The sequence below is a fragment of the Opisthocomus hoazin genome, chromosome Z (assembly GCF_030867145.1).
Source record: "Opisthocomus hoazin isolate bOpiHoa1 chromosome Z, bOpiHoa1.hap1, whole genome shotgun sequence".
In the NCBI taxonomy this organism is placed as follows: domain Eukaryota; kingdom Metazoa; phylum Chordata; class Aves; order Opisthocomiformes; family Opisthocomidae; genus Opisthocomus; species Opisthocomus hoazin.
Window position 1 is genome coordinate 52,753,866 of NC_134454.1, and position 18,131 is coordinate 52,771,996.

At 38.8% G+C, this 18,131-nt stretch overlaps 1 protein-coding gene across 3 annotated transcripts in view; it reads right to left on the reverse strand.

The window, feature by feature from the left end:
- APBA1 (amyloid beta precursor protein binding family A member 1) overlaps positions 1-18,131 on the reverse strand; it is an 89,617-nt gene that overhangs the window by 6,721 nt on the left and 64,765 nt on the right. For 2 of the 3 annotated variants that reach the window (XM_075410994.1, XM_075410995.1), the window contains exons 4-10: positions 16,431-16,470; positions 13,395-13,540; positions 7,849-7,881; positions 6,660-6,746; positions 5,893-6,078; positions 2,266-2,445; positions 1,232-1,444 (exon numbers count right to left, since the gene is read on the reverse strand). In XM_075410994.1, the coding sequence (XP_075267109.1) occupies positions 1,232-1,444; positions 2,266-2,445; positions 5,893-6,078; positions 6,660-6,746; positions 7,849-7,881; positions 13,395-13,540; positions 16,431-16,470 (885 nt within the window). The remainder of the gene's footprint in view (positions 1-1,231; positions 1,445-2,265; positions 2,446-5,892; positions 6,079-6,659; positions 6,747-7,848; positions 7,882-13,394; positions 13,541-16,430; positions 16,471-18,131) is intronic. The other variant, XM_075410996.1, reaches the window with a different exon arrangement.

Below are 18,131 nucleotides of genomic sequence, written 5' to 3' on the forward strand. Positions count from 1 at the left end.
GAAGCTGGCACAAAGATACTTAATATGATTTTTTTTTCCTTCCTTCCATCACAAATGTAAGACTGGTTTTGTCATGTTTTTAGTATGCTACACTTCCAGGCTACCATTTCTACTCACTGAATCTAAAATGGCTGGTTCAGTGACTTATGCATCTATTACTCACCAGAACTCAGCATCAACATTTTTTAGACACCAGAATGAGGAGTCTTTAGAGCAAACGTCTTAGTTCAAGTATTAGGAAACCAATCCATGGACAAAAAATTTTCACTTCATAAATTTACTTTGTAACTGCAAAATTTACTTTGCAATTTTAAAAAGTACAAAGTGCAAAAAAAATTACATAATACAACTTGTCACCAGAAAATTGCCTAAATAAGTAAGTTTAAGAGGTATATTCCTAGAAATCGGAGAAGGATTTCTGTATAGTACACCACTAGCATTACGTGTCTACATCTTATGATCTGCAGGAGCATTGTGGGGCTATTTTAATAAATAACAAAGTCCATATAGCTTCATCTCAAATATTGCCTAGTGATGCATCTTTCCAGCTCTTGAAACTCTGATGTTTATGTACCTATTCCCTTGTATGCTGCAGCTGCCTCACAGTTCAGTTCCAGTTGACCTGCATGCTTTTTGCAGTCACATACTTTCCGACAACTAGAAGAAAGCTGTTCTAATTAAAATACGCCATTTAGCGAAGTGAAGCATCATCTTTTCAAGTAAGTCAGGCAAAGTTTGTACAGAGGATAAGTATGCCTTTAATTCAGAGTTTACAAGTTTTAAAAATAGTTATAAACAAACCAACAAAAAAGCATCAGCTCTGTTTCACCCAGATACTAAGAAGTGTTTAAACAGCTAATTTACAGGTATTTATAGGTATAATTTACAGCTAGCCATATTGGCCTAGGACAGTATCTGGCACCTGTGCCTCCACTGTCACATAAAATTTTATGTGTCTTCAGATGTATATCTGATAATACCTTCCTTCTGACCAAAATACTCTTTTGGAATGAATTTCTGCAGAGTCCTTGTCTATACAAGTAAATGGTGCAGCTCACTTTCTGGGAGTCAGAAAATTGATGTAGCGTAATTCCCACTGTAGTTTAAAGATCATGAAATGGAAAGTGCTATACAAACATTTGGTAAGAATTTACTTTAAAGCTCTATACTTCCTACTCTCCTATTACGCAACCCTTCTAAAACGTGTCACCTCCAGAAACATTCTCCGTACCTTTATAATGCTCTGACATGTTGAGAGTGGTAAACCAACCAAACTGGTCCCATTGATTGACATGATCTGGTCCCCTATGTTCAGCTTTCCACACTTCTCTGCTGGTCCTCCATGCATCATGTTGGCTATGATAACGGTAGGCAAAATGGATCCCCAGCCAGACTCCACAATCACTACACCTAGGATTTCTCCCTTTTGTTTTTCAATGTAAACCTGTATCATAAGAAAAACTGTTTCAAAAAAAAGCTTCTTCACATATATGGAGCTGACTAACACCCCCACTCCCAAACATTCATAGAACCAACAAACACTTACCCCTCCATAATTGCAACCTGTGTTACTAATTCAAAGGCAAAACAAAACAGGCTACACATTTTACTGCATTTCCTTTGTATTCAAGCATGAAATGATCAATGCTACACAACACAGATTTTGCTTGGTGTGAAACACCCCTCACAATTTATTTCTACATATGAGCAGAGAAAACTGGAGTGGAAGAAACCCTGGTGACATGGGCTTCGGCGGACAAAGCTGAACAAGAAGAGACTGCAAGAGTTTATGACTGTGGTTTGGAAAACTACTACCTGTGTGTTGCAGTGGTGCACTGGTCCATTTTTATTAACCATGATGCAAATCCTTTCAGCAAATTCAATCCTTTAAAATCTGGAATCAGCCACTTTCACAAACATGCGTGCCTCTACAAATTTCATATTGTTTACTGTAATCTGTTAAATTGTATTACTCTGTTAATCTGTTTTAAATTCATTTCATTAACATACAATGTCAAACATGTCTGAAAATCATTTGGTAAAAAGGACACAAACAGATGGCAAATCATTTCACTGCTGATAAATTTTGGGTTCACTGTTTGCCTTTGGTACGGAACTGATGACAGAGTGTCCTACTTGGGAGGATACTGTAGTCTCACAGAGGTCATTTATAGAAAGTATTAAAGGTTTTCTGATTTCTGCCAGCATGGGCATGCAACTGGCACAGAGCAGCTTAATGCTGTCGTGGAAAAAAACAAGACATACATCTTTGCAGTTTTCAGATTTGGAGAAGTGAATCAGGTCATCATTGTACATGTCCTGGGTATTGAGCAAGTCACTATATTCCTTCTGGCTCAGGTCTTCTGGGTTGATTCCGTTTGCCCTCAGGAATTCCTGGTAGGCCACACTAAATGCTTGACCTATGGACTGTGCAATCAGCTGTGCCTGTAGCAGTTCCCACAGAAGAGAGAAGAAAAAAGTGAAACATTCTGATGGTCTTGTCCACTGACAATTTCCCTGTTACAATTACACCGTAAAATGGGTCATCAAGTCAAGCTGATGAACCTACAAGTCAAGTTACTGTAATCCAGTTTAAAAAAAAACTTATGCATTAAAAATTAATTCAAAATACCCACCAAAAGTCAACACATTCACCTGTGCCATAAATCCAGCTTTGCAAGCAATTATAAATGAGAAATATAAATAAAGTCATCTATTCACAGGTAAGAACTCCTAATATAAATGTAAAGGTATACCCACTGCCATGACTGTAGCTCGCACCTACAATTCTTCCCGCATGTGCAGCTCCCAGATCGCCCTCCCTTCTAGCAGAGGCAATGCCATTCGCTGACAAGCCAGCAGTGAAAATGAAAATGTCTACTACAAAACACACAACCATGTTTAAGAGGGTATTTCTTCCTTTTCTTACCCTCCTTTAAAACCATGATGTCCATACTGGCTACTCCTACCCAGTCTCAGATGAAACAGGAGAAGGGCAGCAATTAGTGACCCGATCCAGGCCTTGAAGTGAGTGGAAATGGTCACACACATCTCCACTCTGCTACCTCCTTCAGCCTCTCTCCTCTACATATCTTGTTTCCCTCCAACTCCCATGACTCTGCCAGTCCCCTGCCCCTTTACTTCTCAGCCTGTCCTTTGTGTGCACCCTCTTGCACCTGCAGCTTCCCATAGACTTCTCTGCCCCTAAAGCCACCAAATGTGCCACTCACTACACTGCACTGCTCGCATTGTGAGCAGAAACTGGGCACAAGGCAGACACGGGGAAAGCTGTGTGTTGTGCCAGGTGGACAGTGCAGCTGGAAACAGCAGACTCGAGGGATGGCTCTCTGAGGCAGTGGTCAGGGTTGGTATAAGACGGGTAATGGACAGGAGAAGCAGCAGCACAGCATGGTGCAGAATACTGCTGTGTGTCACTGGAGTGATACATGCAGGACGCACTGTGCGGTGCACAGGAGCTGGCCGTGATGTGTACTGAAACAGTCCCTTGGAGCACAGTGCTGACTGTGGTGAAGAGAGGGAAGAGGAGAACTCCACAGCTGACAACATTGGCCTGGGGGAGTGCTAGTGACGAATTAATACTGCTGAGGTGTATTTTTATACAGCCTACCAGCTGTCTTTCAAGTCCCGTTTGGTCCCTAATAAAGGAAAGGTTCCCAACCCTGAAATAAAAAGTTGACTGTATCTTGAAGCATCTCCAGCTAGCACTAAACCTGTTGATACGAACAGCATGATTGTTGCTGCTGAAAAGGCCAACATCTAGTCTGGTAGTATTTTACCAATGCTCAGATCAACCCAGTTTTGACAGCAAGAACAATACAGCAAGAAAATGGGAAAACTACACCTCCATAGCTCAGTAACCTAGGTGAGGAGATAAATGCAGACTTCACATTCATACATGTGCATCTTCTCTCCAAGAAGAGATCAACACCCATTTAGACACTCAGCATTTGGATACATCACGAGGGTTCAGCTCATTTGAAGATCCAGCTCTAAATATAGTTGAAAATCTGGTGCTGTTCTCCTTAGATAAGGACCCTTCCAAGCAGAGACACATTCTGGCCAACATCCACGTCAGGCTTACAGCTTCTGTGTCAGTTACTAGGCAAATTCTTCTAAATACCCAGCTGTCCCAGAAGAAGAAAAGGTGACAATGATACATACATGAGTTTTATAATTTAAACAGGCTGCACTACTCCACTGGATGTAGTGGATCTTCAAAGCTGCGAGTTCCTTGCTGCTAACAGGTGCTATAATGTCTCCATTCTAACTCTTTCTTAGTCATCTGGGTACCTGAGATAAATTTTGCAAGCTATTTGTGAACTATACCACGACTAAGGAAAACTGATAAAATCTTCTGCAATTGTTCAGCATATTTTCAGGTCACTGAGCCATGCTTTTACTGGATCTACAGGCGTCTACTTTCCAAGCCAATGTCTGGGTGGCATAGGGAGGATCACATCTGACACAAATATGGGCTGATCCAAACAAACCGCAGAAAGTAATGTCAGTGATCCCCAAAGGGAAGCGTAGGTTCCAGCTAGCCAAAGTATTAACAGCAGCCTGGGAAACAGATCCAGGAAGTCTGGATCATAGTCAGATCACCACATGCCGAAGAAAAACAAGTACCAGCCTCTGGCATCTGACGGTTTGATTTTTCCTTCTTCAGCTGGCCAGTAAGAGAGCCAGCAGTGTCCAAACTTCGGCCTAGAAATACAGGAACAGCAGCCTCAAAGCGGGCAGCATATCAGTTGATATTAAACCAAAGAAATATCAGCTACTCTTTTTATTTTCATACTAGTTTCTTTAAAAGCTTTGCAAAACTGGCTTACGTTTTATTTATCTACCTGCATATCCACAATTTTTTATGCTCTTTGTCAAAATTTTGGTAGAGGATTACTTCTGTCAGTGCTCTTGTCCTTACTTTTTAACCTCAGCAGTGGGTCATGTATGTACATTCATCTACTAGCAGATAATTTATCCACACATGGGTTAGGTTAGGGCAGACTCATTGTTACATAAAATCAGCTGCTTATTCCAGAAAACTTTCCCATCTCAAAACCCATGCTGACACGCTGTAGAGTGGCAGACATATGAGGATCTTAAAAGAAACAGATATTTTCACCTTACTTCTCTCAAGGAATACTCTGCTATTCGGAGGACTTAGAACGGAGATTTTATTTCTCCCCCCAAATTATAGGGCTAACTTCATTATGATACTGGCAACTACAAGCTAGCCACTTCAATCTGATATGTTTGATTTTACTTTTCAGTTACTGAGCTTTAAAAAGTGCATAAAATCAGCAAATTATGCACTTTGATTGTGAAGACAGTATCTCAAGTCCTATATAAGGTAACTTAGTAACCTGCACTGTAGACTAAAATTTACTCAAATGTGTCTCTATTCAGCATACTTTGGGACTGCTGGGATTACCAACTTTCTTTGCTGGCTTTTCGATACGATGTCAGGAACTACTCCCCAACACAAGTCTCCTTCCCCTCCTCCTCCTCCAAATAAAATCTCATCTTTCCAATATGTATCCCTTTCCCTGGAAAAATAAGCATCTCTGATATGCTTTCACTCTCACATGCAGAATCTGAGCTGGCATTTGTAAGCTGTGGCAACTGGACCCTCCTCTCATTGTTACTGGCAGGCAATGAAGGAGCTTAAAAATGAGAAACAATTCTATAAACACCAATTTTGTGAATAAACTGTCAGATTCAAACATGCAAACAGAAGGAATGTTCCTCTGCTTAGATGAAACATGTTGTTGCAGTTAATGAACACAGGACCACTTGCAATGGACTTCAAGCCTACCAAAATGAGCTTACATTTCCACCCCTACAAAATTACAAGACAGAAGAATTCCTTACATCCTCAGATTCAAAGACATGGCAAATCATTTTGTACTGCCTCTTTCCATCTTGGGAAGGGTGAGATGCTTCCACATTATCCTGGGAGTTAGACCGTGGCATTCGCCTACGAGCCATCAAAACAACTATATTTCCTATATCTGCAATGTAAGAAATGGTCCGCAGGGGATGATCCATCATGGTTTCCTGGGAATACAAAAAACAACATGAGCAGCAGTTTCAACAAAGTTCTTATTGCACACCTAGTATTTCAAAACCAAACAAATGGCAATAGAAGACCTTTGTTAAATGAAGCCTGTAATACCTGTCATGCATGAAGGGAGATGTCAATAGAAAGCAAGAGCTTCACTTTCCACAAGTAAAGCAACAAGCAAATTTTAAAAATTAACGTTGTGTTTACTGTGGCAAAGCACATAAAGACCTCAGTATCAGAACCCGAATATGCTGGGCATATATGTGCAAAGGACTATGAATTTCAAATTATCACAACCAAATTTACTGGGCTACTCTGGGCACAATTAATACTTGACACTTCATGGCTCGTAAGAAATGAGCTGACTGCCATTAGCTTACCCGCAAATTCTAATAATTTCTACAGTCAGACACACCAAAGTGATTGCATGTGTGACACGGTTCTTCAGCATGATTTCTTACTATGAAATCCTGGAGGGAAATACAATAGCCAGCACTTTTTGAAGGGCAGGTAGGTAAAAGTTTATTTCAGTAGCCTACCACCACAGTACTGACAAAACCACCTTTTTCTATACCTGTGTGTCTGCATTCAGTACTTTTATTCTCTGTGTAGAAATGAAGAGGTCCACTTCAGTCATGGGCTGAGATTCACCTTCTGGAGCCTGCAAATAAATGGATTAAAGTCAAAAAAGCCACATTTGGTAACGTACTTACTAGTGATGTTAGCTCACAAACAGGGGTGCACTAAGACACAGTCACCAGAACAGCAATGCAAGATAAGAGTATTAGACTGCAGAAGCTAAACACAAATATAAGGAAACTACATACATATAAGTGAAAGTGAATTGGATATTATTTGAAAAATCGTTAACCCCATAAAAGCTTCCCTGATATTTTTACTGATTCAGTAAAATTATACCTGACTGCAACATGAACTATATACAAGTTTCATGAAAATTGAAATGATTCTCCCATTTTCTCCATACTATGAATTCCACTTTAAAGAAGGTTCTTCACATGAGCCATAGATGGGCCTAACAATATCTCTTGCTTGAGGAATTTCTATATGGGCTAACAGAGACTGCCAAGACCAACGGAAAAACCTGTACCACAGGTTTAAGCAATTCATAATGCAGTTCTGGTAAAAGACCTTCACAGTCAGACAATATACTATTCAAGCACTAATCCACTTTAGAAGTTGTATTTTGTTAACAGAAAGCAAATGCTGGTAATTTTTTTTTAAATTAGATTTGTTAAAAGGTACTTCAAAATTCCATAAACAAAAAACTTATCACTAAGATGAGTAAATCCCAGCATATTACTGTGTGTACATACATATTTTTTTTCTTTTTTGCATCCAGCAATTTGACACATCTGTGAATCAAACAAAGTGTTCTTCTATAAAGATTAAAAAAAAACAAACAAAAAAATTAATTTTAATCCACCATTTTACAGAGTTAAAACCTTTGCTATGTCAGTCCTGTTTCTTCAGTATGCATTTTGGGTACTGCCTGTAACCATTTGATAAATCCAATCTTTACTCTATTTCTTAACATGAAATGGCTAATGATAAGCAACAAAAAATGGCCAATCAGGCAACCGATTTCTGAGAAATGTCAACGCGTATGGCGGCTCAGAAATAAATCTTAAAAAAAACTTGCTGGATGCAGAAAATAAAAAAACAAAATAAAAAGAAAGGCAAAAAACCCTCCCAGAAAACAAAAGAACAGGCATAACATCAAGCTGATGGAGTTTGTACTGCACCTTCTTCCTGCTTTTGGCTAATTTCTGGGCCATCTGCTTAGCATGGAACAAACAGAGACAGGAGAATAGTTAGAGAAGACCTTACAGAGACTCCAAGTCAAGCAGGAATCTGCACGCTAATGCCAGGGCTCACAGGCTACTAGCTGTTCTAAACTAGTCCCTGCTTACATTAATTACCTCATTTTCTTTTTAGCTTAAAAAATATTTTAAAATTTCATGTTTAGCACAATTACTTTAAAAAATGAAAAGAAACTGCACCAAAAGAGTCAGGAAGAACACAAATGTTTTTTTGTTTGTTTGTTTCATTTAAAACATTACTTGCAACAAACAAGGGGTTTTCTTTTGTGGGGTTTTTTTCTTTTTTCTTTTTTTTAAGTGGGAAAAACAAAAAAGGAGCTTCCCCTCATTTACAGCAGTGTAAATCATGAGGTCACTTCTTTTGAAGCAACACTAGTGTAAAAGGTGAGAGAATAATGAAAGAATAATCTTAACCATTAGTATGTCAGCTTTTTCAGATCTAAAGAATTTAAATTAAAGTTTTCTAAAATAACCTCCCTAAAACTATGCTACTTTTTCCTGGAAAAACAAAATGACAGAAGGTAACTTCCAGCTCCATTTTCTCCTCCTTCTGTGCAGCTATACTCATACCAATGTTAGTACTGCAGATCTGGATAACAGGTTCTCCTGTGACACCTGCACAAAGGTATGTCCATACTACCACAATTTTTCAAGAAGGCAGTGGAGCATGTACTTCCGTTTCACGAACAACTGAAAACAGGTCTCTTGTCACTAAGTAGATTAACTGATTTACATCCAGACTTATATCAACCCATTGCACCAAACTGATTCCTTATGTGCTACTACTGTGGCAACAATAACACCGCAAATAAGCATCATTCTTACTATCTTGCAAACATTAATTCAAACCAAAGTGAACTGAACTCACAGACCTGCTTACAGAAGAAATGCAATACTCACCAGGCTGGCAGATATCCTTTTACTTCCAACAGTAACAGCCCCTCAGCTAATTAAATTAAGAGAAGTTCTTGTGGTGGGAAGGAGGGTTACTGTTACAGGCTTCATAAAGATTCAAAGCTAACTACTTTCATGAAGAACAAACAGGAGGCCTGACAAGACACATCAAACGTTTTATACTGATGCTCACAACTTAAATCTGTCAAATTTCATCTAAACAAATCTGCAAGCAGCTACTAAAGATCATGCTGCTTATTTATCAAAATAAACATTCTCACACCAGCTTTTAGTCATCTTTTTCAATCTAAGAAATATTTGATAGCCTGGTGATGGCAAACTATTGCAAAAGCAATTAGAACTGCCTCATGCTGCAGGCTCCTCATTACATTAATGTTAATTTACATTGGTACTCAGAAATAATATACTCATCTTGAGTAACAGCTGCTTGCCATACACTGGGCAAGGAGGAGTCACTCATCAGATAAAGCATTCAAATTGCTTTCCAAAATCAAGATCTCCTTCAGGCAATTTCTACCCATCCCCAAACCTTCCAGTGATGGACCTCACAAAAGAAGAAAACCACAGGCCAGAAAGCAGAAAAAGGGGGAAACCTGGAGCTAGAGGTTTACAATGCAGAATCAAAGATTAATTAAAATACACTATCATTCAATTTATTGAAAATTCTGCTCTTGCACTGGTAGTATCTAATCTTAGTAGTATTTTAATTTTTTGAAGAATGACTTTAAAATATTTTACAAAACTAAGGTGATGATATGGAACAATCAATTTTAGTAAGTGATTTAACACTACATAGAAATGTCATAAAACAAGTTATGGTCCACAAAAAAACAAATTAGGATAATTCTATGCAAGACACTTTATCAGACTAATCCTCTTCATCACCATGTTCTTTTGCTGATTTAGATTAAAAAATTCTTTCTATATTCTTAGAAAAAACAGAATACTTAATCTCAACAAAATATAAATTTTTAAAAATATCTAGACTCCAGGCCTTTCATTTAAGGTAAATGAACTGTAACTATGTATCTAGCAGCAACTTCCAAAACTATAAATTGTTAAAAATGAGCAAGCTTCCACTTTTGCTACAGGGATGTCTTAAACACACTCAACCCATTTAACCTCTACAAAAAACGTACTGCAACTCAGTGAACACCCAGATGACACCAAGTAAACAAAATGTGCAGAATATTAAATTCTTTCCACACATCGGTTCTATCTTAAATTACATTCAGTAATTAAATCAGTTGCTGTCTAAAAATGTCCAAACCTGCCACACAGCTCAAATCTGCCGATCAAAAATAAAAACGAAAATTAACTGTTAGTTCACATGTGAAATGTAACAGCACATATCAGCTGTGAACTTTAATAATGAACATCAACATTTATTAGGTACAACGAATCCACTCCAAATAAAATATGAAAAGATATTTCTTTCTGTGCTATCTGAAGAAATGAGACTACAGTCTGGAAACAGCGAAACACCTTTTCTATTACCAAAAGTACCTCCTAGTGGAAATATGAAATAACTATGTTTCACAAATGGCTTCAAAGCAGTGTATCTGTTTTAACATATTTGGACTTCACAGAGACCAATGCTCAAGCACAAATCACAGAATGTTCAGGGTTGGAAGGGACCTCTGTGGGTCATCTAGTCCAACCCCCCTGCCAAAGCAGAGTCACCTAGAACAGGCTGCACAGGACCTCATGCAGACCAGTTTTGAGTATCTCCAGAGAAGGAGACTCTACAACCTCCCCGGGCAGCCTGTTCCAGTGCTCCGTCACCCTCAGAGTGAAGAAGTTCTTCCTCATGTTCAGACGGAACTTCCTGTGCTTCAGTTTGTGCCCATTGCCCCTTGTCCTGTCGCTGGGCACCACTGAAAAGACTCTGGCCCCATCCTCTTGACACCCACCCTTCAGATATTTGTAGGCATTTATAAGGTCCCCTCGCAGCCTTCTCTTCTTCAGGCTGAACAAGCCCAGCTCCCTCAGCCTTTCCTCATAGGAGAGATGCTCCAGCCCCCTCATCATCCTTGTAGCCCTCCGCTGGACTCTCTCCAGTAGCTCCTCATCTTTCTTGAACTGGGGAGCCCAGAACTGGATGCAGTCCTCCAGATGAGGCCTCACTAGGGCAGTGTAGAGGGGAAGGAGAACCTCTTTCAACCTGCTGGCCACACTCTTCTTAATGCACCCCAGGATACCATTGGCCTTCCTGGCAACCAGGGCACACTGCTGGCTCATGGTCAACTTGTCATCAATTCTCGTACTTTTAAGTGAAGAAATACTTGCTTAAAGAAGCAGCATGGGGAATTGTTTTCAAAATCTGTTCACATTCTAAATGAATGACTATATGGTCTGAAGGAACTGGACAAGGTCCTGTGCAGCCTGCTGTAGGTGACCCTGCTTTGGCAGGAGGGTTGGACTAGATGACCCACAGACGTCCCTTCCAACCCCTACCATTCTGTGATTCTGTGATTCTGTGAATTGATAACATGAAGCATTATAAGGATTATTAACTTCAAAAGGAACACACTCATATGCAAAGGTATGTGTACACAACAGGCCTTAAACAAAACTATTCCCCCCTTTTTAATGCTCTTAACTTCAAGTATGCAAATTTTTAAAAGCTCATTCTTAATTCATAACCTTTGTTTTCTTTAACTACAGGGAAATGCTTCACATGCAACACCTAACATACTCTGTGAACAAATGTGAGTAGGGCACAAGTATCATAGTCATAGTGCAAGCAGTATTGTACACTTTTGGGCTAAAGGCTACCTAATGTAGTAATAAATCTGACAGCAGGGACTCGATCTCTCGTAATTAATTTCTCACTACTAAAGTTTAGCTTTAATAGCAATCAGCAATAAAACCAGCCAAAACCAACTCTAATAAACCAAAGATCCTAAGGTGCAGCGAGGTATATTTATATTGCCTGAGCTGCGCCTAGAAGCAGAAAAGCAGTAACTATCAAAGAAGTGTACAATGGTATTGTACACTAAGCCAGTAACTTTCTGAAATACACTTACAGTTTCAGAAAATTATGCACACAAGCTAGGGTTTTATCAGGTCAACAGCGCAACTACTTGGGCCTCCACCCTGAGACAAATTCACTACAACCAAGAATATGCATGCCTGCTGATTTATATGGATGTATAAATTATGGGTTTTATGAGTGAACAGAGCTGAACAGCATAGCAGACTCTGTAAAGGAAAGTCTCCACTGTAGCTTTGGGAAGAACCAACCAAGACCTGCCAGGGCTGAGAAAGCTGAGTGAAAAATCTTTTTAAGAAATGTCACCGAATCCAGAGTCTCCAACAAACACAGATAAACCATTCTTTTTCAACAGGCCCAGTAGTTGCTTAACTTTGTGGAAGCTTCTACAGAGATGGCAGAAGATGACTGATCTGTAGGAAGGCTACCTCTCTCTGCCTCCTCTAGAATGCTAGAGTGTTGGTGATTTTCAGAGACACGGTTGCAAGAACTTCTGTATTTGAACACCAGCAAAATTACAACTTCTGGAAGTCTCAATGCTTCTAGTTGAGGCGTCCCTGTGAAAGTTTCATACATAGACCGAACCGAACACCTGGCATGAAAAACATTGGAAGGAATAGTAACAGCATGAAGCATCAGCCAAGCTTAATAGACAGTGCTATTGGCCTGCTGATAACATGCTGTCTCTCTTCCTCTCTCCTGTATGCAATTGCACACAGAGTCTGAGCTGGAAACCAAAATAAACTATACAAAAGAAGAACACACAAATATTAAACTAAGGATAACTTTCAGATAAGATTGTGTTTGTTAGATGAATCAGGAGAAGATGAAGCTGTGTGCCTACCACCCTGCCGTGTATGGGGAGCGGGAATATTGCAACATGCTCTACAACCCTGCAATACTTCATCCACACACCTTATTTTCAGTTGACAATGTCATCACAGTAACTTACAATACAGCAGCATGCCCATTGCTCGTTGTGGCCCATACAGAAATTGGTGGGCATTTCTGTTTTCCAAACAAACAAAGCAAATGTAACAGATTCCAGGAAAAACTATTTTGTTCCATACATCTCTGTATCATGACAGGCTTTTGTTTTTCTTCTGCTTAAATCAGCTCATAGGTATTAAGTGGTGGAGAAACTAGTATCCACAGCAGGGTCAAAAATAACTGCAGACGTTATCACAGTACTATTTTCATCAAGTGCCCAGCCAGAGGCAGTTGCAGTACTTATTAGGTATACCCTAAACCTGTTGTTCCTCAATGCCCAGGTAATACATAACTCAGACCATCACTCACTTCAGATTCTGGCTTAGAGTACATGGCACGTGTATTACTATCACTAATTAAAATGACCTGGTAACTTCTCCTTATCAGCCTTGTTCCAAAAGCAGCATTATACATGTGATTTACTTTGCAGAAAGAAAGATGAGGTACTTAAACTTTCTGCAATCACAGACAACCCCCACACGACAAAACTACTGCTTACTTAAGAAGTTCATATCCACAATATTCAGGCATCTACATGAGAAGAGAAGCAGCAGGAGTTACTGCTCACCTTGATCCTGCTGACAGCTTCCTGAGCCTGCATCATTCTCACATTCTTGGAGGGAGTTTTATCAGAAAGGAGCTGAGTTGAGCCAAGGTAATTGGCAGCAAAAATGATTCCATCAATTAAGTCTTCAGGATCGCAAGGTCCAGGAACTGTAACAAAGCAAATCAATCGCTGAAAAAAATCATGCTGGACCATGGCAAAACAGCAGCACTCTGACATCCTGAGCCTGCACCTCATGGCTGCAATTCCTCCTCTGAAATACTTCAGTTTAGCAAGTTGATATGGTAACCAGTACTTTCAAAGGTACAAAACACCAAGCGAACGCTCTCAACCTCTCTCCAGCAAAAGCTGTAACTGTTAATCCAGACTCTCTCTCACAACAGCTCATTCTTTTGTGAACATGGATCACCTTGCAGCAAAATAGTCTCTGTGGGTTTTCACTGTAATAAAGGGACAGACAGTTACTCAGCTTGCCCCTCATCCCGCAAAACCAGCCTTGCAATTCTAAAACCATCAGTCACAAACAGAAGGAGGAAGGGTGCAATTTAATAACAGCCATCAGCCACCTGCTCACTTGTGTGTTAGCTGCAGTTAGTGCGACAGGCAGAGGAACGCCCCTGGAAATGCTTTACAGGTACGACACGTCTCCCCTTACCAAAAAGACTGATTGCCCAATTAAGCAAAGTACTTCTATGCCATAGATTTCTAAAAATCATTCTTCGTCTCAACAAGGATACTGAGGTAAAGTACAGAGTTAAACAAAAAATGTTCAATACAGAGCATGGGATGTCCTGACAGCAAAACAACTCTCCCACAGACCTTACTATCAACGATACCACAGATTCTTAATGAGCTGACTCCCATAAACTTCTGTGGAAAGTCAGAGGGTGGTGAAGCATTCACTGCCTAACAGTGCAAACCCTTACAAAGCAGCTTTTATGATCTGTAAGTGTTTTGGTGTTTGGCAATTATATCTAAAAATTGTGTACATAAAAAAGTTCTATTTTAACACCTTGCTACATGTTAAAGTTGTCATGATCCAACAGAGAGGCTGGTCAACCTAAGAAGATGCCTGTTTTCTTACAAGTAAGGAAAAACAATCGATGTCAAGACAAGTGAAAATGCAAATCATCTTAAAGAATGCTAATGGTAAAAGTGTCCACATTTTGTCACCAAAAAAAAAAACCCTACCCTGTATTTAGGTTTGCCTTTTTTTCCTCTGGCTCCAGAGAAATGCAAGTCATTAAGATTAAAATAAGAGAAGAAAGAGCTAGAGGTAAGTATTACACTGAAACGATGCACACAGACAGAAGTAGATGTACAAATCTTATGAGCAAGCTTGTCTCCTTTACGGGTTCTTTAAATATGAAAATTTATGACTAGTAATTTTAAAATGCTCATCTTCAGTGTGCAGAATTTGTTCAGCTACTATGTATATGGAAAGCTCTCAAAATGAACAAGTCACAAGTACATGACCCAAAGAAATGGATTTTTTTCCTTAGGAACATCTATGCATCTGGAAGTACTACATATCTGCACAATCTTCCAGTCCTGAAACCACACAGCATTTTAAGTGTTGCTATCTGTTACTCTACAGGTCAAGGACTTTTCACCACTTCCACCACCTCACCATAAAGGGTACAAAACACTGTATGGTACAATTTCTAATCAAAACACAAAACCCACAAATATAGACTGACAAAGGTGTAGATAAGACTCCCAGAAGGAAGCATATTAAAACCAAAAAAGGTATGTGCTCTATTTTCATCTGAGGTGAACTCACAGACAGTACTGCTTTTTATTACCTCTGACAATGAAATTATTATGTGAACGAAAGTGTAGCATAGGGGCTAGCAAGTTTTTCTTGGACTGCTAGTGTATTAAAATGGAAAAACTGTTTTTCTAAGGAATTTTGCACTGGAACAAGGTTTAAATGTATTTTAGTGGCAATTTTTTTTTTTTTTTTTAAGGAAGGGAGGATTACATAAGATAGCCCTTGATAGGCAGGGCTACCACTAGGAGATGAATTTCAGTTCTAAGAGAGATCCTTCAGTACAGCAAAATTCCAAAGCTCAGCTAGTTGCAAAACAATATATGAAATTTATGTCAGTTGACCTGCTGGCCACAGATTCCAAAATATGCAGCTCATACACTGAAGACTAATAGTGATCAATTTGTAGTCTAAAGAGGATGATCACATATTTGTTTAAACACAGCACACTATAAATCAATCCAAGGAGTTCCCAGACAGTCCAAATGATGTATCACATCAACTGTATTTCTGGCATTTCATCAAGCATATGGAACAACCGCTGTCAGGGGAAAACAAATGAAACTTTGAATTTTCTGCTTCTGTCGTTCACTCATAACAAAATAACTGGGTTTTACAGCATGCAGTCTTCCTGTATACACAGGATGCAGACTCAGACAAAAGGTAACAGCAGTTCATGTAGCAGCTAACTCGCTTTTTCACATTGTTCTGAATAAATTTAGCAGTAGTACAGGCGCAAGCTTAACTCTAAAACAGGAAGCACTATTTAATTAGAGGACAAGTAGCTGCAAAGCAGTGCAGATTTTCTCTGGCAGGCCTGCCAATTAATCCAATTAATTCAATTCTGCTAATTAATCCAGCTGAGATTGGATTGAGCCTGCCAATTGAAATCAGTGCTGGAGAAAGCACTACATTCTTCTTGCCTAAACTATTTTCCTTGTCCACACACATTCATGTGTTGTGTAAATGCCATGAAAAAAATCAGTAGTGTTTTAAGGGATACTGATTAAAAAAAACAGTGGAACTGAGACAGAAACTATGAAGGAAACGCTAAAAAATAAAAGCTCCATGTTTCTGAACTTCTGAAAGAGCACAGTAGGATTCAGCTCAGGTTCCAGACTGGACACAATTTAATCTAAATCACTATACCCAACTAGCAGCTTTCCTATTCAGAAAAAAAAAAAAAAAAAAGAAAAAAAAATTATACAGTATAAATATTGGAGGTTTTTGCATATGAAAAAGATTTAGAAATTGTAGAACTATCTTACCTTCAACATAGGTTGGAAATGAAGCCAAGCTTTTTCTGGACTGTAATTAAGACAAAAAGGATTTCAAACAGAACAGAGCATGCACAAATACGCATTAAAAACTTCTCCATGCCAAAAAAATAAAGAAGTCATAGTTATTACCAGAGGAAGAGCACTATTTATTAAGATTTATTATTACATTTAGTATTTTCAAACTCTAAGCGCCTACTAGAGATAAATTCAATGTATTCCATTTGTGTCTTTAACTATCAGACAACATGCTAGGCCCAGTTTTCAGTTACTTGTTCGTGTTCAATAGTATATTAACTGTCTACCAATAGGTGCTCCACTTTTACTAATCAAGAAGTATGTAGGGAAATATATCTCAAAGACACTGGATCTTCCAACTACAAATAAACACATGCAGGAATATATAAAATTAGGCTACACTGTTATTATTCATGACTGAAACCATCAGCCCAGTCAGTTATTTAACCACAAACTTATGTTATTCATTAACCAATTTCTGTTATTCATTAGTACCGTTCTTACATGTATCCCTCAGATTAATGCAGCCTAAAAAACTTTCTAAATTTTACCAGGTTAGGTAGCAACCTCTTTTCTGTGGAGTAGCTGACTTCACTAACACCTCACCACCAACAATGTTTACACTGTATAAAGCACAAAACCACATCTCATAGCTTGAATTTTGTAAAAGGTGAACAAATGAAAAAAATCTTGACTTGCACATGTAAATACACAGTCTAAAGAAAGACCTTACTTTCAACTGCAATTTTATGTGAAAGGCTGTGGCTAACACTTCAAACACCCGAAAGCTACAGCTTTCAGTGAGTAAGACTTGCCGTTTATCAAAGAAAATTCTGTATGGCAATATACAGATGGTAACAGGTATACTGAAATATCTGCTGCTATTATATGTGTTACAGGTAAGAATTTTGCATAGTCCAAGGATCACAAAACTTCAATGAATCTGCAACTGCCTGTACTAGCAGTAACTCCTCCAATGACTGCTTAATACAGTTTTATTACAAGAAAATCTATATATGATCAGAATAATGCATAATATCTTACAAGATTTTCAGTATATTTCCAGTCAACAGTCATTGAAATATATGCCAAATTATTTTCCTTTATGATGGGCAACTTACTACGTTCTGTGTATTAGTGGAAAAAACAGGTAAACTAAGCAGGTCACAGTTATGTGACAGGTTGAGTGACTAACTCCAGGGAGTGTTTACCTTTGTAACAAATAGAAAAGCGATGTAATATTTTTCAGTCAATGATGTTCATCTTGCTACAAAACAAAACAACTTGTGAAATAAGAACAAAAGGTGTGTGACACAGACAGCACAGCCTTTAAGTACTTGCTGCTCCTTATGAAAATGACTAAACTGTACTGCAAAACCAAGAAAGCTGTCATTCAGAGATTGTACTGGAATAAATAAAGATGTCAATAAACAACTATCTCCTGCTGTCAAACCATTTAAGCTGCTGTGAGGACACCGACATGCCTTTTCAGATCTGTGGCTTTCATCTCTGCAGATGAACGTTTTTACTGGACCACCTACCCACACTACCTGTGAGCACATCTTAAAAACTGGAATGAGTAGCACCTTGTTTGTTTCTTCCTTCGTGTACGTTTATCAATATCTAAAAGCTTTTAAAAATTAGCATATATATGAAATGACAAAATCTCTACTA